General features: G+C 37.0%; 2 protein-coding genes across 2 annotated transcripts in view; one reads left to right on the plus strand and one right to left on the minus strand.

Moving 5' to 3' along the window:
* LOC138708711 (uro-adherence factor A-like) overlaps positions 1-23409 on the plus strand; it is a 146929-nt gene that overhangs the window by 114749 nt on the left and 8771 nt on the right. Inside the window, exons 4-6 of the mRNA XM_069838815.1 lie at positions 5956-6051; positions 8148-8313; positions 13806-22012. Coding sequence (XP_069694916.1) covers positions 5956-6051; positions 8148-8313; positions 13806-22012 — 8469 coding nt within the window. The remainder of the gene's footprint in view (positions 1-5955; positions 6052-8147; positions 8314-13805; positions 22013-23409) is intronic.
* Positions 1-23409, minus strand: part of LOC138708714 (venom carboxylesterase-6-like) — a 49836-nt gene that overhangs the window by 21515 nt on the left and 4912 nt on the right. The window contains exon 2 of the mRNA XM_069838818.1: positions 768-933. The gene's annotated coding sequence lies outside the window, so the exon portion shown is untranslated. The remainder of the gene's footprint in view (positions 1-767; positions 934-23409) is intronic.

The following is a 23409-nucleotide window of genomic DNA, read 5'->3' on the forward strand; positions in this document are numbered from 1 at the left end:
CAATGGTATGCAGACAATAATGTTCACCGGTTGGACTGGCCTGCACAGAGTCCTGGTCTCAATCCCATTGAGCACCTTTGAGACGAATTGGACCGGCATTGAGGTTTCGGGAAATGCGGCAAACTTCCATTGTCCAACTGAGTGCCATATTGCAAGAGGAATGGCGACGCATTCTAGTGGATATCCTACACAAACTAATGGAGAACATGCCTGACGGGGTGGCTGCTGTTATAGCAACAAGAGGTGGTACCACGAGGTTCTAAAGGGGCAAAAAACAGTGCCCAGTTACTTTTTGGTAGACAGTGTATTATTACAACATAATATTCAGAAAACATAGAAGAGGAATTTCATTCTTTGAATTCATTAAGAAAGAATCCATATTATTGTATTTATATAGCCCCTATGATTTGTACGATTTTTTTCAAATCCCTTTCTCTCTCTTACACTTAATGCTACATGATTTAATTTTAATTTCTTGAAATGACGTCCAAGCATATAATTTAACTGCAACATAATTTCTTCTCAGGCTGCAAGCTTACTACATCGGACCATTCGATGTGACTGTGATTACGCATGTTATCAAGCTGCAGCATATTGCATTAGACATTTATCCCAAGATAAATGTCCAACGAAGTATGCTGCAGCCTCATAATAATGCATATAATCACTGTCACATCGAACAGTTCGAGACAAAACCGACCTATCCGAGACAGAAAGTCCGACGCAATATGCTGCAGCCTTAGTGATCTAATGGTCACCGTTCTTACCTTTCGATATGAAGATTGTGGATTCAAATCTGAATGCAATGGATTTTTAAGTGGTAATGAAAATCCTCAGCATGGCTTTCCTCATCAAGGTAGTAAAGCTGCAGTCACCATGTTGTAGATTTGCGTAATGTAAAAGCACTCTGATTCTGACAGAGTACCGTGACCTCTAATAAGTAAAAAACAGAAAAAATTACGATTGGGGGCATGATACACCAATAGGACCCAGTGCAGGTGAATAGTGAATGGATCTGAGAAAAAACAATTACACATTAATTGATAACAGGATTACTTCCAAATAAGGTTTTAATTAATTTATTTATTAATTTATTGTGAAGCATTGTAGCTTTGACTTTTTCCAGTACTGGTGAAGTACACAATAAAATCACCAAGGTTCAAGCTGTGACTGAGCCACAAATTTTATGTAAAAATCACGTCAGGAAGTTGAATGTTGGCCTCTATCGATGTCCTTTGAGCACTAATTTTACTTTTACACAAACACACATGCACAGACATGCATGCGGTATTGTGGTTGCAGATACTTAAGACATGCATCTCATTGCAAGCGTGAACTAATATGAGTATGCGCAGATCCGTCCTAAAGGCTAGTAGTGAATATCTTAATGTGTGTGGTATTGATATCAGGACTAATACTTTGAAAACGTGTAGACTTGTGTCGAATAGTGATCACCACTCTTACTTTTAGATGTCAAAATTGCAGATTCAAATCTGAGAGAACTTGAACATTTTCAAATTGAATATATAATAATAAAAAGTAATAAAATTTGCATAACATAGTTTAATTCTAATCTTTACTTCATTACACTATTTATAATAGGAATTATGGAGACGTTTTTCAAATTCAGCCCTTGATATTAACTAGTGTATGCCTGGAAACAGATTTTACTTAGTATGGCACCATTCAAAATGTGGCATGGGCAGTAACAACATATTTATCTGTGATTCAGCACAACTTTCAACAATAAAATGTCGCAACTTATACATTATATTACGTGATTTATGCTTCTTTTCATTTAAAAATAAGCCAGTTTCTATCACTCTCTGCACTAGATTCTAAATTGTTGAATCATATGGTTGTTGAACACGAGGATATTTCTGTAGAATTATAGTATGACACTGTACGATTTTTTCGTAACTTACATATCATGAATGAAAATTCGATGTAGTATTATGTATTGCATTGCTATGGAAGTGTACACACCAGAATAATGCACGGTAGCCGACAGCTCAACGCTGCTTGATGCGGCCGCTTCCTAGCCCATCGCACTGGGCTTCGAAGCCCACCACACTGTCCAGCACTACACTGACATCAACCCACCAGTTGGTTGCATTCTACTGCATTTCTACTTGCGCTCATTGGTTGTGTTTTTGCTTTGCGTGTAGCATGAGCATACATTTCCCCGCATACCGGACAACATACAAAATTAAATTATTTTCCACTGCTGTCGAACACATGTTTAAAAACTTTTCCAATGGTACTTTTTAAATTTCCATCCGACTCTGTTGTTTTAAACACTCTAGCAGTGATTTTATCCTTCACTACTTTTCCTCATCAGATTATTTTAGAATGTGTGCTTCCACGGCCGGTGTCTGTGATGAAGGTTTCCCAGGCTGAGATACTGTGGTCTACCATTTTACCAGTGTACCAGTAGACCACTGCATCTTATTCCAGAAAACATTAATCTCAGAGACCGTATTTCCTTTGTGATGCACCATTATTTGGACTCATCTTGAAAAACAGAAATCAAGAACTAAAACAAAAATGTTTGAAACAGTAGCTGATCGTTGATTGAACTGCACTAGCCCGTGCAAACATAATTAATAAGTAACTGATAGAAGAGGAGACTTGGGCTCGATGCCTTGATACCGGCCCACCGCACAAACAGCCTGCCTGGCCAGTGCAATGACGTCACGAGCTTGTTCTGTGCGAGACTGAAGACCAGTGCTGTGCAGTGTGGAAGCAGCCCATGAGCTGGGCCATTGTGCAGGTCTGGTACACACTTTATCCTCGTCGTGTTACCCGAGTGAAACCTATTTCCTGGTAAACTCTGTGTAGTAATTTATCTAATCTCTTCTGAATGACTATATGCTTTTCTAAAGGGTTGAAATTTGTGAAATGGTAATTTTAATCCACTCAGCAAAACACTCCCTCCTGTTTTGCTTTTTTATGGAGGAAATATGATTGTGAAACTTGGACTCTCACTAGTTGAAGACCTGAGGGAAAACGATCTTTGGGGAGGTTGGGATATAGATGGGAGGAGTCCACACCTGTGGAGTAACAGTTAGCGCGTCTAGCCGTGAAACCAGGTGGCCCGGGTTCGATTCCCGGTCGGGGCAAGTCACCTGGTTGGTTTTTTCCGGGGTTTTCCCACAACCCAGTATGAGCAAATGCTGGGTAACTTTCGGTGTTGGACCCTGGACTCATTTCACCGGCATTATCACTTTCATCTCATTCAGACGCTAAATAACCTAAGCTGTTGATAAGGCGTCGTAAGATAACCTACTAAAATAAAAAAAAATAGATGGGAGGATAATAGAAAAATGGTTTTGAGGGAGATGGGATATGATGATAGGGACAGGATTGATCTTAATTAGGATAGGGATCGATGGCAGATTACGTGAAGGCGGCAATGAACCTCTGGGTTCTCTAAAAGCCAGTTGTAAGCAAGTAACAGCATTATGTAAACTTCTTTAGAATTAAAAAATGAATGTTTCATAAAGGAGCTTGAAGTACTTGGAATGTAATTCATCAGAATTAAATTGACTTACATTGTGTGGATCAGTTTAGATTTAAAACAACGCAGTTTTGTTCTAAGAACTAGTATAGAGAAGTGCGTCATCAAAACTTTCGAGTAAGGCAAATAAATTGCAAAGACGAAGCCTCGTAACTATTCAGTTTTCATTTCAAGAACATTTCATGCAGAACATTCATTACTAATGAGATCATTAAGAAATGATAGAAATTTGGCAAACAGGATGTGGCTTGGAAGGAAGTATTGATTTTTCTTTCTGTTATCTTTGCACGTGTGTATAACAACTTAAGAGTCAGTTCATGTTCAAAACCATACACATTAACGATATCAAACATACTTTCTTTTTGCGTAGATTGCAGGTTCATATCAACAAAGTTACGCTGCGGGTGATTCACGTGTCGTAAAGAAGTTGTATATCACTACAATATCGTGTTTACAATAAAGTTACAAGTCATTGTTGTTGCCCGGATGAACCTGGTGGCCGCAGAAGCCTCAGTTTATGAGATGGTCTCAAAATGATGACAATAACAATTACAACAAATATAGTTAAATCAAGTACGAATTTTTGGAGCAAACCTTTATTCATTTTACAATAATGTTTGTTGCTGCCTCTCTATCCGCTTGCTAGCATTTCTGTGCTCTGATCTGAACTGGAGTGCCTCTTTACAAACCAGGAACTCTAGGTTTGCAAACGTAACACTGGAGATGTTCAAATAATTTGTATTTCAATAACCACTTCTACATATTTCATTATACCAGAGATACAGATTCCTTTATTAATTTATATTTACAGTAGAACCTCTATTATCTGTGGTAATGAAGGGGATGGAGTGAACGGTTAATCGAAAAAATCGGATAATCCGTACCATGAAAGATTTTGTAATTTCCTCCATGGTCTTGTATTTAACTCGCTAGGTAGTGGATTAAAAGTTCACTAATTTAACTCTGGTTGTCAACGACGGGTTTTTAAGGGGCAAGAAAGCTCTTTGCAATGAACTAATGACTGTCTCAGGAAAGACGGGAATAATGGTCTCATGTTATAGATTTACATACTTTTTTTACACTTTATCCTTGTTTTTTTTTATTAAATCGCGCAGTTGTAACTCCAATCTTGTATGCGAAATGAGCCACAGTTTCTCTTTCTCAAACCATTCAATTATTTCCATTTTTTTTTCGATACTTAGCACAACACATTTTCTGTTAACACCAGTGGAAGACATTTTATATAAAAGTTATATTATAGAACGGCAATTAGAACAGTGGACAATGCTGTATAACGATAAAGGCTTATAATAACACTCTCTAACAAAAAACATATGTAGAACCTACTGATATGATGTACAAAACAGTACTTCATAGAAGTTATTTCTGAAGGAAAAAAGAGCGAGAAATAGACAGTCGGATAATCCGCCAATCGGTTAATAGGGTGACGGATAATCGGGGTTCTGCTGTATTGTTATTTTATTTACAAATCATTACAATGGAATTTCACCATCAAATGACTTACAATACATAACACCTGACAGCGAACATTCGACTTCCAAACGTAAGTGATCCTGTCATTGAGTCTACTGAGTTATTTTCTGTTTTAACACTTCCTTGTTAATTTTACCTTAATAAAAAGACGCTTTGAAAGTAGCTGTACTAAACGGGGGAAAAGGCCGTAACTTCGAAGTGAAGTCTATACAGACATTTTTGAGTTCTTTTTTTATCTGCATGTGTTGGACAGTTCAGAAATGTCTAAGTATTGTCAAAACTTTGCAAGTTTTTATAAATCATAAAGGATACGAAAAATATTCAAAAATATTCAATTCATTCCATCAAAGAAAATTGAAATGAAAAGAGTTGCTGCTATAAAATTTCCACTGTCATAAACTACTTCACCAAAATTACTTTTCGCCACTTACTTTTCACGGACTGAAGTAATAAATTAACTCAAATTGTTAGTTACACAGCACATACCTAAATTATTTTCGACCTCAAACATTGCAGAAGTAGAGCAATATAGCCATCTCACTGCAAGCACATTTCTTGTGTTGGAGTCCATCACTTTGCTTCACTCATTTAAGTAAAAAGTTTGTGAATATAATAATAATAATAATAATAATAACAATAATAATAATAATAATAATAATAATAATAAAATTACAGTAATCTGTCACCCTCGCCATATTCATTGTTATACCCGTAATTGTCGAATTCATTTTTGTTCCTGAATCATCTTATTTTCTGGATTATATGTTACGAATTGTTAGTGCTGTGACTGAATAATGTCTTGCGTTATCCATTACTGTCATACTGCCTTCTAAATAATTAATAAAATTGTCAAATATCTGTTTTTAATACATAAGCTGTCATTTTATAATGGAACTCAGAAGTTACATTACATCCCATATTTGTTCGTTTGATTCTTTCAGGCTTTGTCCAAGGAGCATGCTGTTATAGAAGTTCTTGATCCAGACAGCCACCTAATTTACGACGTTGGAAGCCGAAACAAAACACGTCTTGGAAAGGTATGTAGGTATTGTTTTGCATTCTTACTGTAGAATTTGAGGTTAGATAACAGTTACAGTGACATTTTGAAATACCGAATGTTACAATAAATTTCGGAGTGACTGTGTAGAGAACCATAACAACTGCGATAACAATCTTACATTAATCAGTAAAAATGATCATTTCTGTTAGAGGAAAATTCTGAAAGATACTGAACTGAGTCGATCTGGTTGGCAAGTTGGTATAGCACTGGCTTTCTACGCCCAAGGTTGCGGGTTCGATCCTGGGCCAGGTCGATGGCATTTAAGTATGCTTAAATGCGACAGGCTTATGTCAGTAGATTTACTGGCATGTAAAAGAACTCCTGCAGGAAAAAATTCCGGCACATCTGGAGATGCTGATATAACCTCTGCAGTTGCGAGCGTCGTTAAATAAAACATAACATTTTTACTGAACTGATACCTCGAGGACCTCGTAACTTAAAGCTGCAATACACCAAAATACTGAAGTGATAGCCTTTGCCAATGATTTAATAATCCTAATGAAGGGAAAACCCATATTAGATGTTGAAAATTATGCTAGAACAGATACATGCAAGATTGCAAAGTGGGTCGTGAACAATAAAATAATATTCAATGATCAGAAATCCAAACTAATGACCATGGCAAGAAAAACCCAGCATCAAAAAAGATATTAATATATAACTTAATACAGATTACTGTCTCATAAGTAATGCAGGTTTGCAACAGAATTTTAGTTGGAGAGTGTTGTGACAAGAAATTAGTCTAATCTTCAAAGTAAAGCCCATTAAATTCTATGGCCTTCACCAACTTTCAGCGAGATTTGTTATCCCTGATGGTATCAGTTCTGGTTTTTGATGTGAAGAATTCGGTGATACCCATTTCAACGACTTTCAAGCTCTGGAAATTTCTTCCATGCAAGAATTCGACCGTGGTTGTAAACAGATGACAAGATCAAGGCTAAATGCCAGTTGTGGTAGCAGTTGGATTCCTCCCAGTTCGAGCAGTATGCAGTCTCGCATTGTCCTGTTGCAAGAGAATTCTCTCTCAAAACTTCATGAACTTATTCTAGTTGTTGAAAATAAAAGTCTGCATCAACCGCATGTCTGTTTCGAACAAACTCCCAGTGAATCAGACCTTTAGAATTCCACCAGACACAACATTACACTGTGGGGCGAACCAGTTCTGACAGCTGATAGGATTCGAGCCACTGCTTTGAGGTGTGAGGGTTGTTCATCATATATAGGTCAATCCATGGAATATAGGACATTGATGCACAAAAATAAAATTTTGGTTTGATCTATGTATCATATCTTATTTGAAAGTTTATTGTCTCTAGTTTAGTAATTTAGCACTGAAAGTGAATAAATTTTTTTTTATTTAATCAGAAACATACGTCAAACTTACCACTGTGCACTTAATTTCTAATATGGTTGAAACAAAACAATTTGGCAATCCTGTATTTACTAACTGAAGCTGAATATCTACATGGTGGTTTTTGAGGACAGTCTTTGTTGTGTCTAGTTAATATTCCAGTGTCCACACCTGTGGAGTAACGATTAGCGCGTCTGGCCGCGAAACCAGGTGGCCTGGGTTCGATTCCCGGTTGGGGCAAGTTACCTGGTTGAGATTTTTTCCGGGATTTTCCCTCAACCCAATACGAGCAAATGCTAGGTAACTTTCGGTGCTGGACCTCGGACTCATTTCACTGACATTATCACCTTCATTTCATTCAGACGCTAAATAACCTGAGATGTTGATACAGCGTCGTAAAATAACCCAATAAAATAGAAAATAAAAATATTCCCGTGGTGGTTGGGTATAGTCGGGTATATTGAATTATATTCTCAGGTAAGTCAAGCAAATGTAAACAATCTGTCACAGCTGTAACCAGAAAATGCTTTCTTTTTAATAATTCAATAACACATGTTTTTTTTACACTTAATATTGTAGCTGTAAACTTAGTCCTACACCAGGCAACACACCATAAAGATGGTAGTGGCAGTGATGATGGTGATTATGGCAGTTGCAGCAGTATTGTGTGGTGATAGTTTTTGTTGCTGTTATTGTATCATCATATTTGTTCTTATTTACAGATGACATTACAACCGAAAGTTCGTTACCAGCTGTTTGATGGAGCCAAACTGTATCTGGCAGATGTGTCTGCTGTGTACCATAGGGTCTCTGATAGTTTGGGTGATGATAGCGGCTCCGAAACGGGGTCTGAATCCATGCTCACCATGAGCACTTCTGTTGTTGAGGGTAAATGTTTGTATTTGTTAAGGAGAGTTGGTATATAAATGAGAAACTAGTGTCTGTGTATGCACAAATCAACTTAGGACGTGTTCAAACTTAATCTGCCTCTAATTGGATTTCTCTCCACCACATCAGTCAGTTGCAATAAAGATGTCGAAATATTTTTTTGTGCTGGGTGTCTCAGTCTAACATCGGCTGCACTCCAGCCTTTCTCAGTATGGCGCATGAAGGCTGAAATACAGCACACACATGCGGCATATTCTCAATCAGTTTGTTATTCTACTGTTGCAGCAAGGTGTGTGTGTTTTGAGTTAAGTAGCTGTGCATATGTACAGAGTCCTCTTGGGAAGTTCAATACCCTTGCAGAAAGATTTCCAGCTCAGAAAACAATGCATAAATTAGACTGATAGCATTATAGATAAGCACAGAAAAGGGAAAAGGGTTTGACAGAAGAAATGTTGGAAGACATTGGCTACCACTTGGAAAATTCTCCTAGTGAATACAGTAGGCAGCTTGCCCATAAGTGGAGATTTCTCATTCTTCTGCTCGTAGAAGTATGGGTCATGAGCTGTGACTGAGTGATGCTGAAAAAGGCGTACATTGCATTAATGAATTGTGAATAATGTGCATGATGGAGAAATAGACCCATATCTTCTTTTCTTCTCTGACAAGGCTTGTTTCCATTTCCACAACTACCTAAATTCACAAAATTACTATTACTGGTCCACTGAAAAACTAGACATTATTCAGTAGGTTCTCCTACATGACGAGACATTTGATGTATGGTGTGCTATGAGTGGGGAAAGAATATTGTCAGTCCATTTTTTTAAAAGGAACAATCAGTGCCAATAGGCATGCAAGTATGATTTTATACCCCTTTTTTTTGTTTCAATAGTTGACCGAGATGGTATGAAATTACACTTTCTTTCAACAATATTCTGCCACCTCTCATACAGCAAACATCCCTCTACCAGGACATAGGCATTAGTCTTAATCTGTACCCTTCTCTGTCCCTCTCTGATCCCCTATGGTTTTATCTTTGGGGTTCATTGAAAGATAAAGTGTGCATGTTCCTTACAAGATCTCAAGCATAATATCTGTTAGGAGATTTCCTCTATTTCTCGAACAGGTGGGTGATAAGTATATGAAATCCACTGCACAGGTGGATCACATTGGACTGAAAATCTGTAAATACGAGGCGCGTCCATAAAGTAGCTTTCCCACTCTTCCCACAGCTAGCAAACCATATGTTGCACGAAGCGACTACGTGTACGTGATAGAGTAAAGTCCTAGCATGGTGCATGCGCTAGCGGAACTTCCTGAGTGCTCTCAGTAGCTTCATTGCATTGGTTGAAGATGGACGCTCCTATTCCAGTTCCTGCCGTGTGAAGTGCGGTCAATGATAAAGTTTTTGAATGCACAGGGCATAGCGCCGATTGAGATTGATCGTCAGCTGTGCCAGGTGTATGGGCCTAACGTCATGAGCAAGCAGATGGTGTGTTGCTCCACAAGGTCGTCTGTGATGATGGTTGGCCTCCCACTGCGCTCCTCGTCATGCACATTTTGGCGTCCTGCTGAAAATTGTCTACAGCAGCAATGCACCATCTGCTTGCCCATAGACCTGGCCCAGCTGACGATCAATTTCAATCGGCGCTATGCCCTGTGCATTCAAAAACTTTATCACTGATCGCACTTCACTCGCGGCGGCAGCTAGAATAGGAGTGTCCATCTTCAACCAATGAAATGAAGCTACTGAGAGCACTCGGGAAGTTCCGCTAGCGCATGTGCCATGCCATGACATTACTCTACCACGTACACGCAATCGCTTTGCGCAACATATGGTTTGCTAGCTGTGGGACGAGTAGGAAAGTTACTTTATGGACGCGCCTCGTAAATTCTGTTTATATTTGAGATTAATCAGTTGGAAGCATTATTGCCTAATGCAGAAAGGTTATGAACTTTATGACCTGCTGAATAAAAAGACCTTTAATGTTTCATTTAAGAAGTAAATGGTTAGTTCCAATTTCTAGGAAACTATCATTAATGTCAGTCAGTATGTGTAAATTTTGTTTAAAGCTTTTAATGAATTAAGTATTTCCAACACATTCAAGAAAAAGAAAGATATACATAAATTTACTTGGGCAGCCAGAGGCTGTAGATCTGTAATTGATTATGTGATTGGAAACAAAAAAATAGCAAAACATATAGAAGATACAACGGTTAAAAGAGGTAGCGATATAGGATCAGATCACTTCCTGGTTATTTCCCGCATAAAACTTCTAACAAGATGGAAGAAAGAAAGAATAACACAAGCAAGGAATAAGAACGAAGAAGTATATAACGTATATCTTTTAGAAACTGAAAGCATAAGAAATCTATATCAAAATAGAATTAACACATATCTCCAAGATCATACCACAAGTGATAACATAGAAGAAGAGTGGCAAAACATAAAGAAAATAATAACAAAGGCAGCAAGTGAATCTGTGGGATACAGGAAAAAGTATAGAAAGAGAAAAGGATTAAAGATTTGGACAGAAGAAATAGAAAGTTGTATAAAAGATAAACAGAAAAAGTATGAAACATATTTAAACAGTCCCACAGAAGACAATCGGGAAGAATATAAAAAAGCCAGGAATGCAGCAAAGACAATTATAAAGAAAGCACACACAGAGTCTTGGGAAAGGTTTATTGGATACATTGAACATGATTTGCATGGTAGGCAGTCATTAGCCTACAAAGTAATAAAAATACTCAATAAGAATGAAAGAGAAAATATACAAATAAATGCTATTGATAAACAATCTTGGATAGAACACTACAAAAAATTGTGGTATAACGAGGAAGAATCAGGAGCAACAGATAACTACGCTTGCAAAGAAGTGGACAGTCTCACCATAGAAGAATTATTGGAAGCTTTAAAACGATAAAAAAATCGGAAAGCAACTGGTCTTAATGGTATAAATACAGAATTACTAAAATATGCAGGAATATTATTTCATCTCCGCCTTCTTCATCTGTACAACATGTGCTGGAAACGCGGAAAAATCCCAAAAGAATGGTACCAGGCGAAAGTCATCTCACTTTACAAGAAAGGCGACAGAACAAATCCGAATAATTACAGAGGGATAAGCCTGCTAGATACCACTTACAAGATATATGCAAGAATGCTAAATGAAAGACTAAAGAAAATAGCCGACCACTTGATATCAGAAGAACAAGTAGGATTCAGGAAAGGAAGATCTTGCATGGATGCAGTTTTCACACTCAAAAGAATAATAGAAGAAAGAAGAGAGTTTAATTGTGAAACACATTTAGCCTTCATAGATCTGGAAAAGGCCTTTGATAATATAGATAGAAAACTACTATGGAATATACTTATAAGAAGGGGATACCCGAAACACCTTGTGGAAGCAATTAAATCTCTCTACAAAGAAACCAGCATATGCTTAGTGATAGGAGGAAACTTGACAGAAGTGATTCCCACTAATAAAGGAGTAAGACAGGGCTGTAGTATCTCGCCGATACTTTTTAATATTTACATTGACGACATGTTTAGAACATGGAAATCTTATGTTAATCCAGGAATATATTTAAAGAACAACACTTTCTTGAACTCCCTTTTATATGCTGATGATAAAGTAATTATCCAAGACAGTGAGGATAAATTACAGAAATCAATTTATGTTTTAAATAAAATAACAAAAGAATATAATTTTAAAATTGCAGCTCAAAAAACCAAAACAATGGCATTTAAAGGAAAATATCCAATAAGGACAAAAATAGTAATCGATGAAATAATTATAGAACAGGTTAAATATTTTAAGTACCTAGGATGCCACATTTCATATGAAAGAGATATAGATCTGGATAAAAAACTTAATAACTTTCGAAATGTCTGTGGAACAATCCATAGATCTTTAAAAAACAAAACAAGAAAAGATACACGGATAAAATTTTTCAATACAATCGCAGTACCTATGCTAACTTATGGAAGTGAAGCCAGAATAATGACAGAAAAAGATAAATCAAAAGTCCAGGTAGCAGAAATGAAATTTATGAGAAGTACACTAGGATGTACAATACAAGATAAAAAGAAGAACATAGATATACGGAAGAAATTAGAGGTGGAACCATTGCTGGAGAAATTAAAGAGAAATAACAGAAGGTGGTGTGAACATCTACAAAGGATGCCGAACTACAGACTGCCAGCTTTAGCAATGGGATATAAACCAAAAGGAAAACGAGATGTAGGAAGACCAAGAGCGAAATGGGCACCGGAACAGGTTCAACATGAACCTAATCCTTGAAGTGAAGAAGAAGAAGAAGAAGAAGAAGAAGCCTAGAAAGAAAATATATGAACATATGAAATTCTTTTTTCTATGAAATTACTAACATTTAAGGAATTTTATGATTGGTATTTAATGTTTTTTCCTAACAATGTCCATCTCGTAAGCACAAATCAAATAATCTTCAATATTTAGTAAAGGTAATGGTTCAGGCCTTTTCTTTGCAGACATAAGAGAGTTGATACTTGAGCATAGGGGGAAGTGGAATAAAATTGAGTAATAGATGATTCTCTGAAATTATAGGATAATGAATGACCTGTGCAGTACCAATGTAATCTGACAAGCAAACATTCTGATGGGAGCAGATAAAAAAATTAAATTGTTTTCTTCTGCCATGTTAATAATGTCAAAACAAGTGCTTATACAGATTTTGGCCACTCGACCGCAATTACGAGGCTGTCCAGAAAATGATTTTCCCTGGACCGTTTACAGACAAATACACAATTGCATGGAAAGATTTATTGAAACAGATGCCGAAATTGTTGGTCTATTTGCCAACACATCCTCGACTGGAATTGAGACATTTGTCATACCATGGGATCAATTTTTGTATCTTTATGTCGTAGAAGTTAGCCACCTGGGATCAGAACCAACGTTTGACAGCCGTCTGCACCTCTCTGTCGATCCCGTGGGGAATATGTTGAAAAATAGGTCAACAATTGTTGTGTCTGTTCCATTAAATTTTTCCAATGAAATTGTATTTTCTTTCTGTTAACGCCCCCTGGAGAACTTATTTTTTTATGGCCCTCGTAATTGCGGTTGAGTGGCCAAAATTTGTATAAGCACTTCTTTTGACGTTATTAACATGGTGAGAGAAAAAAAAATTAACTTTTTTATCTGCCCCCATCAGAATGTTTGCTTGTGAGTCAAAATATTAAGCCTTCCTCTCCATGACTATTTCATGCACATTTCTCCTATTCAAAGATTTGTTTTTCAGACACACATATTCTTTCTTTGTCTGTGACAAATTTTTATTTATCGCCTGAATTCAGATTTACCATAAAAAAGATGGATATTTTAACTTTCCTTTACGAAATTGACAACATATTTAAGGAACTTATAATATCAAGTAAATTGCTTTATTTCCTGTTTAATCAAGAAAGACTACTGTCTGCAATAGTAGAATGTATGATTATTGTTCTGTTTCAGATACTGTGATTGTCCCAGAAACCCCTGCTCCAACTCACATCAAGCCAAAAAGTGTGATGACTGTTGCTGAGTCACCAAGTTCTGGCTCAGATGCGGACGGTTCTTTTAGTATTGCAAAACCCAAAGGAAGTAATGTGATGGATACAAAAACGAGAACAGAAAAAGAGAAAGACACTACAAGCGAGTCTAAAGTGAAACAAGATGATGAGGATAACAGTATATTTGAGGCCGAAACACAATGTGATATTGACATTTCATGTGTTGACAACAGTTCAGAAAAAAAGATGGAGACAGCTGTTAAACCTTCCACAAGTAAAGCTGCTGCAGAAGCAGCTGAGCAGGAAGAAGACTTGTTCGAAGCAGACACCCAGTATGAAGAGCCATTGTTCAAATCACCTGCGATAAATGATTCCAAGAAACGAGAAAAAGAAGCTGAAGATGATATTCATGAACTTGATACACAGTGCGACCTGGGTGACCTTCCAAATGAAAAAACAGGAGTTGGTTCAGGCAGTGAAGTGAAGGCAGATAAGGAACATATTGACGAGGATAACATTTATGATGCTCCCACCCAGCGATTTCCAGAACAGAGTACGGTGGATAAGACAGATGCTGTTAGTAACTGTAGTGAACAAACTGAGGAATATGTTTATGACGACGGTAGCCTTAGCTCTCATGAAGACCTTGATGTGAAAAAATCTGGGGAAGAAAAGACGAATTCCTTAGGCAGGGACACAGTTACAGAAAAAAATGCTGTATCTACTGAAGATAACATAGTTGGGGATATTACGTCATCTGGTGATAAGTCATCATTAGATCCAGAAGAGAAACTGAAATGTGAAAAGAATGCTAATAAGTCTGACTCGAAAGTTGCACATAATTCAAGTTTCAATGAAGATATGTTTGACCGATCCATGTTGGAAGGAGATGATGATTTCTTCACTTTTGATGCAACTCAGATCAGCAAGTCAAAACAAGTTCTTTCGAAAGAAACTCTTGAAAAGTTAAATAGTGAAGATAATAAGAAACCAATTAGCACAAATTCAGAAAAGAGTAAACAAATAGAAGATGTGCCAGAGTCTTGCACAAAAAGTTCCACTCCTGTGTCTACAGACCAGAGACCTGAAAATAAAACCACCAAGGTGGAATCAAACAATAAAACTCCTGTTAGCACCACACCCACAAACGTCGGTAATAAAAGTGAGCGCATGCTTACCGATTCCGGAGATGAGACCGATCCAGAGGACATTTTCAGTGCTGAAAGTCAGTGCATGAATTTGAAAAATGATAACAGTTGTTCCACAAAGTCTCCAGTAACAAGCAGTAACTTCAAAACACCTTTACTTCCCCACAATACTGAAGACAGTAGTAGAATAAAGTCTTCTGGTAATCGTGATATCAAAGAAGAAGCTGATGTAGATGATGATATTTTTGAAGCACCAACTCAGCTATTGGGATCACCAGATAAGAAGAATGTAGACTGTGCAAAACTTATAGAACCTTCAAAAAAAGATAATTCACAGCAGATAAGCAACAGGTCTCCAGTAGTTGGTGCAAATAAAACAATGGCGTCCACAGCTGAAGATAGCAACACTCCAGATGACATATTTGAAGAACCAACCCAGATAATAGTTAGGCCAAGTAAGCATGAGGACTCGAGATCTTCAAAGAAGGATTCAGAAAAACATGAAAGATCATCTGAACATTTAAATAATACTACTGTTGACAATGATGATATTTTTGAAGCAGCAACTCAAGTACTGGAGACTCCAAATAAAAGTAAAGAGTTAAAAAAAACTTCTGAACCACTTGCGAAAGATTCAGTACCTCGGCAGTCACTTACAAGTACCTCATGCAAATATGATGAGATTTCTGAAGTAGCAACTCAGATAGTGAAAAATTCGACCAGTAACAAAAATGTCAAGATTTCCTCCAAGTCTTTAGAAAGTGATTCAGGAAATAAACAAAGTTCAACCAGTAATGCAAATACTGAGAAACATTCCACAGAATTGAATACTTCTCTCGAGTGTGATATTTTTGATGCACCTACTCAAATTATACCACTGAAAGACGAGAAAACTTCAGAATCTTCTCCCAATAATGCACCATTTACAAAAGGAAAAGCAGAAGAAAAACAAAAGGAATCGCTTTCAGATAAGACTTCCAAAGATGACAATGATATTTATGATTCTCGAAAGCAGTTAGCTAAAGTTTCAACTAAAACTGATAAAGAGTGTAGCAAGCCTTTGGAAACTTCGCCAAAAGAGGAAAATGATCACACTGATATTTATGATGCTGCAACTCAATTGTCTGATGTTCCAGCTGAAACTGATAAGAAGTGTGTTAAGCCCGTAGAATCTATTACAAAAAAGGATAAAGGTGATGATAATGGTGATAATGATGATATGTTTGATGCTCCAACTCAGATAGCTGAAATTTCAGCTAAAACAAGTAAGGAATGCATTAAGCCTCTGAAATCTTCAGAAGAAGAAGAAGATAATTCTGTTACCCATAAAAATACAGTAGTTCAAAATAGCAGTAATGCGAATAATAATGAAAAAAGATTAAGTATTGATTCTGACATTGTTAAGGACCAAAATAATATTTCGGGACCTAAAAGTATTGAAGTTTCGAAAAAAGAGTCTACATATAAAAATAAAGAATTAATTAGTGTTGAACATGAAGATATTTATGATATGCCAACTCAAAAAATTGACGAAAATGTCTCAAAAAGCTCACCAAATGAAAATTGTGGGAAAGCAAGTTCAAAAAATGAAACAGAAGTAGAACATCCTGAGCAAAAAGTGAATGTTTCAATTGTTAAATCGTGTACTGTTGGAAATGGAGATGTAGATAGGAAGAAGAAGACAGATGTACAAGAAACAGAAAAACTAAAAGGTAACAAAAATATTTCGGGTAAAGATAGCAACAATAAAATGGAAGGCAAATTGGTTGCAGATTCTGGTGGTGAAACAGATGCAGAAGATATATTCAGCGCCACAACACAAAAAGTTAACCCGTCTGATGATAAACAAATAAATGAACCACAAGCAAAGAAACTCACTGAAAGCACTGGAAATAATAAAATAGATGATAATGAAACATTCAAAGAAATAAAATGTAAAAATATTGATACTGTAGCAGAGATTCGAGGAGATGGTGTTCAAGAATCTGAAAGGAAGACAATATTAAATACAAGTTCGACGTTTAGGAAAGAGATTGCAGAACCTGAAATAATATCCAAACGAACTACTACTGTTGCGTCAGTATCACTGTTGCCAGGCGTAAAAACAGAACAGACAGCGCCAAGCAAATCGATTGAGTCTACAAACACAGGAGACAAAAATTTGGAAACAGCCATTGATAAAAAATGTGACATTGTAATATCAGAATCACAAATTAAAATTCCAACAGAAGAGAATAATATTACGAGAACTGAAGATGTATCATTGAAGAACTCGTCTCTTTTATCAATTAAAAAGAATAATGAAAGTCTGTCAGAAATTTCTTCTGAAGGGACTACAGGTAAGATTTCAAACATTACCTCAACATCAGTAATTCAAGAACATGCTATGGACAAACTTGAAACTGCGGTAACACTGAAGCAGCAGTCATCTGATGTAACAGTACAAAAATTACCAACAGAAGCTGTAGTATTAAATGCAACTATTCATGTATCCGATATTCAGGTTGATCCTAAAACTGAAGAGGATAAATCACTGAAGAAACTCACTATTTCAGCATTTAGCACTGAGAAGGAGTGTGATGAAAAATCTGAACACGCAGAGGTAGATAAATCAACTACAAGTATTACAAATGTAAACGTTGGAAAACTAAGACTTCCAGAATCAAATACAACACCAGTTACTTCAAAGGAAGATGATGGGCAATCAGATATAGTTGAAGCAAGTAAAATCAGCAAATCAGGTGTTCATAAGATTGAAAATTCCAGAGAGACAGGTGATGTGGGCACTGAGGAAAACATTGCTGAAAAATTATCAGCAGTTGAATCTGTGAAAGTAACAAGTGGTGAGACTGAAGTGAAAGAGTCAGATAAAGCTGAAAATGAAACTGTACATTCTGGAGAAATTGATGATAAAACTCTGTCAGTGATAAAATTAAAGAAAAGCACTCAGAAGATTGATGCTGATAACCTTGGAATGACTGATTTAAAAACAACAGAGATTACAAAAGTGGATTCCAAGGTGAATGATGTTGAAGAAACTGGAATGACTGAACCAAAGAAGATGGAGAATTTAACGGCAGGTACCAAGAAAGGTAATGTTGAACTTGTGATTGATTCAAAGAAGGTGGACAAAGCTTTAGTAAGTGCTGAGGAAATCAGTTGTGAAAAAGATGGATTGAATAAATCTGATAAAAGTGGCGCTGAGAAATCTGAGTTGGTGGAACTGAAGACATCTGATGTTACAAAATTTGTGGGGACTGAAACGAAGAAGACTGACACTACAGCATTATGTTATCCTATGGCAGATGTTGCAAAATCAAGACTGTTAGATTCAAAGAAGACTGATAATTCAACAACAACGGTTAAGAAAAGTGATGTTGAAAAACCCATGGTAACTTCAGATAATTCACCAGCATCTACGAAAAGAGAGGTCGTGATCGGAAAAAAATTGACAGAATTAGAAAAGGCTGTTAATGTAGCAGTATGTCAGGAGGCTAGAGATGGAAGTTCTGAATTGGTGAAATCCAAGATTGCTTCTAAAACGTCTGTTATTGAAAAGGTTGACATCGAAAAATCTGGTCCAGCTGAATGTCTACAAGTTGATACAGAAGTAGTTAATACTGCCAAATCGAAGGAAGATAATGTTATTGAAGCTACGAGAGTTGATGAAAAGAAAGTAGTCTGTGTTACTGATACCCAAAAGGCAGGTAGTGAAGAGTCTGGGGTAGCAGATTCAATTAAGAGAGATAGTGTAACTTCAGCTGCTAAAACTAGTATTGCTGAAGCACATGGAATTCAAGAATCAGATCTCCTTAAGAGCTGCAAAGGAGCATCAAAGAGTACTGATAAGGAAAAAGCGACAGGAAAGCAGCTTAATACTACAGCTACTGAAAAAGAGTCTGAGGTGAAAGATGTAAAGGAAGCAACTACTGCTACAGTTGAACTGGAAGCATCAAAGAAATTGAGTGCCCATTCAGAAGGTAAAGAGTTAGAAACTGGAGTAGCGGAATCGAATTTATCAAGTAGTAGTCTGATTGGTATTAAACAGGATGTTGCAGAAAAATGTAAAATAAAAACGGGAGAAACTGCTACAAAATCAGACAATATTGCTCTAATTGCTGGAAAAGAAACACGAGAGAATTCTGCACTTATCTCTTCTACTGTTGGGAAAGATATGCAACATAAAACACTTGAATCTACAAAAGTATCTGATGCTGCAGTAAGTGACCAAGAGGCCAGTGAAACAAAGAGGTCGGTGAAACTGGATGATAAAACAGGGGAAGTTTCAAGCATGGAATTAAGGAGGAATGTGAATGGTAAGGAATGTAATACACAAATATCTGAAGTGGTGAAGTCCGTTACTGCTGATGATTCTGGTGATGAAACTGATCCCGAAAATTTATTTGAAACAACCACACATGAAATTAAAGTAGAAGTTTCTAAAAATGAAAGTAGTACAGTAAAAAAATCTAGTATACCCAGAACAGCAGAAATAACAGCACAACATACACCACAGATTGATGAAAACATACGAAGTGCCAGCAGTGAAAACACTTGTGCCATTGGTAAACATACTCTTTCCCCATCACCAACACTTCTTGATACATCATTTATTAATACTAAGTCAAATAAAGAATTAACCCAGTCAGCAAAATCTGAGACATCTCTACCGCCAGAGAATTTGGACAAAATATCAAAACTGTCTCATGAGGAAAACAATGATAAAAATGCCATTTTGTTACCATCCTCGAAAAGCAATAGTGAAAGTAAAGTTGCTGATACTTCTAATATATCAAAAGATCATAAGCATGAAGAATCTAAAGATCATTCTATAGGTTTGGAAAAAAATACAGCCGACAGTAAAGCTTTAGAGAAGTCTAAAACAGAATTGGGTGAAACAAATACTCTGTCCCCATCAGAAAGTACATTTGTCCATAAACAACCGTTGGAAGTAGAAAGTGTTAAGAAAAAAGGTAAAGTAGATGATGGTAGGGGTAGTGGTGATATTGATGATGACGATGATGATAACAATTTGAATGATACAATGAATCTTATCATGCCATCATCACAAGATCTGCGGGAAGCTGTGAAAGAAAGCGAAGCACTGAAAACTCCTTACAAATCTCTTCCAAGTGAAGAAGAGGAGACTGAGTCAGTTAGTCCAACTATGATAAGTAAACGTAGTTACTTGCCAGTTAGAAGAGCTAAGGTCAGGAAAAGAGATTTAGAGAGTAAGTTTGCAGACACTAACACCAGAGAAAGAAAGTCTCCAAGAAAACCTGAGGACAGTAGCATAACCAACACTGCAATTGGAACTAGTAGAAGAAGGAAACTTGCTGAAGAATCTGAAAATGACGGTAAATCGAATAATACTGTTCGAGCTAGTAAACAAAGAAAGCTTGTTGGTGAAATTTCTGTCGCAAACAGTGGCTCCAAAAGTGTACAGAGTGGACAGAATGAAACTATTGCTAAGGAAAGCACCAGTAAAGGAGGAAGATCAAAAGTTTCTCCAACTCAAAAAAAGAGATCTATCCAAAATGTTTCATTTGATAATACAGAAAATGAGATAGATGTGAAGGTAATTTCTGAAAGTCCCAAAAAGGAAAGATCTTCTAGACGTAGAAGTGAACAAAATGAAAGTAAAAAATGGAATATACAGTCGCAAGAATCAAGTGGATCAAGAAGAAGACAAGATGGTGAATCAGCAAGAGAAGTGAGAGCTGCCGCTTCAAGGAGCAGTAAGCGAGAGAAGAGGAGTACAAAGAAAAATGAAAACGCAGAAAATATCCCTGTAGCTATTAGCCGTCCATCAAGACAACGAAAAATGACATGGAAAGTTCGTGAAAGCTTGGAAACAGATAGCAGTCAAGGATATTCCAGTCCAGAAGAAAAGTCAAAGAACAGAACTCGAGGACGTTCTAACAATAATTCTCCAAATGAAATTAATGAAAATGTAGAATTAATTTCCAGAAGTGTGAAATCAAGAAACAGCTCACCAACCAAATCTCCATCGAAGAAAACACAAAAACAAGGCATTGCAGACTCACCTAAACCAGAAAAGGAAATTAAGTCCACTACTATTGTTTCTGGCTCTAAAAATCTGACTCCACATAAGGCAACAAGGCAGAATAAAGAGTACACGCCAGTGTCATCTGCGACCGATACATCGGAATCATCACAACCACAGAGAACAACAAGACAGAAGGGAGCAGAAATGGTAAGCAGAGGACAGAAAAGAAGGAATGAGGAATCCATCACTGAAGTAGTTCCCAAGCGTTCTAGAAGGGATGAACAAGTTCTCTCAGTAGAAAAGTTACGGAGCAGTACTGACAAAGACAAAGACAATACAAGAGGAAGCAGAAGTGCAGTAAGTATAGAGAAAAGGTTAAAGGATGTAACCAGTGAACCTGCCCCGAGGTCATCAGGTAGAAAAGGGAGACAGAATTCGGATTTGGGTTTGGTGGAGTCCAGTATCAATACAAGCACAACTGAAAACAGAAGAAAAGGATCTGCAACAAAGGAAGCGACAAATTCTGTTCAGAATAGTATAAACAGAAATGTGAAAAAGAAAACTGAAATATTAAATAGTAACTCGTCATGTTTAAATGAATTGAATAATTCAGTGGTTTTAAGTGCTTCGAACAGATCTCAGAGAGGTGTGAAACGTACAAAAGCTAGTGCTGAGGATGGTATAGAAGCTTCACCAGCTAAACATGCAAAATTTGAACAAAGACAATCCCATCCAAATTCTCCTCGTGTTGACAGCACCGTCAAAGATAGTTCTGCGCAAGTTACTGGAAGAGGCAGAACAAGAGGGAAAACAGCAGCTTTTCAGACATCAGAAATAAAGACAGACAGCACGAAGTCTGATCAAAAAGTAAGAACAAGGACATCCAAGACAGAAGATCGTAATAATGAGACTGAAACTCCAAAAGTGACTATTTCTGAGAAAATTAATACTACTCCACAGCGTCCAAGATCAAGTCGAGGAAAAGGAACGCCACAGAATAGCGTGCAGCAGGTTAGTTACTGTATTTGTTTAAAATGCATTCTGTCCCCTATCTCACTTTCCTTCCTATCTGTTCCCCCTCTTATTAGAGTGTCACAGTCTGTGTGTAATCTGTATCCCATTAAATAACTTTATTACATTTTTCCTCTCGCTTGTTGTTCTGCATCTTTCGGTACAGTTAAGTTTGCATGCCTGACAGTTGTACGTTGATGCATAAGCTCATAGCGCTTTTGTTCGTCATCACAACACTGCGTTGTCAGGAGATTGTTAATCATTTGTTATTTGAAGTGTTGCGCTTGTAAATACGCCTTGAAGTTTGCGAATTTGAAGAAAGTTTGTATTATTTGTGAGCTGAAGAAGATGGAGTGTCAACTAGGAAAATATGAACACTTCCGACATATTCTTCTGTTTGAGTTTAATAGACAGTGGGGGCAGCTCGAAGCATTTGTGGAGAATGCCATAGAGAAAGAAAACGATTCTGTTGTTTCTGTACAGAAGTTAAGGCTCATTCACAATGAAAATTAAACATAACGTAAGCGTTAACTTAAGAATACAAACGTTACAGTAAAATCAAGAAGACATACCATCATTCACGATGGGGACATAAACATAACAGCAAACATACTTGGTAACCATGGAAACATAACAACGACGCCATTTCCTCATATTCTGTCGTATACTCCAGCGCTCCACGATTGTGTTCTGTTTGCAAATCACGTAAGCATAAGCATGAAAGTTTGGAGTTTGCAAACTTTCATGTTAACGTCTTACGGTAATGTATATGTCAATGCTTATGCGAATCATTGTGAATGATCCCATTTGGTAGCCTGGGCGCAAACTTCTGTGTTTATGTTACGGTTATGTTTAATTTTCATTTTGAATGGGCCTTTAGTGTCCATCCACAGAAAATGAAGGTGTCGTCCCAGAAATGTAACTGCTGACATTTATTGCCAATAACTCAGACGCCTTGCAGCCGCAATTGAAGAGAACGACTGGAAGACTGCATCAAGTGCTGCTGCACACAGTAATGCACGCCTGCACTCTGCTGTCCAGCAGTTGCTTGGTTGGGAGGTAATTCCACATCTCCATGCTCTTCCAATCTTGCATCCTCAGACTGCAACCTTTTCAATTTTCTATCCAGCAGTTTTCAAGGGAACTTCTTTGGTAACGAAGATGTGTTACAAATTTGGCTTGACAAATTCTTTAACTCCAAAGCAACAGTTTTCTTCAGACGTGGAATCGAGAAACTACCCTAGTGTTGGCAGAGAGTAATGAAAATTATAAGATAATGTAGGAGAATATAATATTATCGACTAATTTGTGTCTTCTATTAATCTTAAATTAAACACTTTGGTCACAGCGAAAAAATGCTATGAACTTTTGCATCAACCTATAATCCTGTCGCTCTA

The sequence above is a fragment of the Periplaneta americana genome, chromosome 11 (genome assembly GCF_040183065.1).
Source record: "Periplaneta americana isolate PAMFEO1 chromosome 11, P.americana_PAMFEO1_priV1, whole genome shotgun sequence".
Lineage (NCBI taxonomy): Eukaryota > Metazoa > Arthropoda > Insecta > Blattodea > Blattidae > Periplaneta > Periplaneta americana.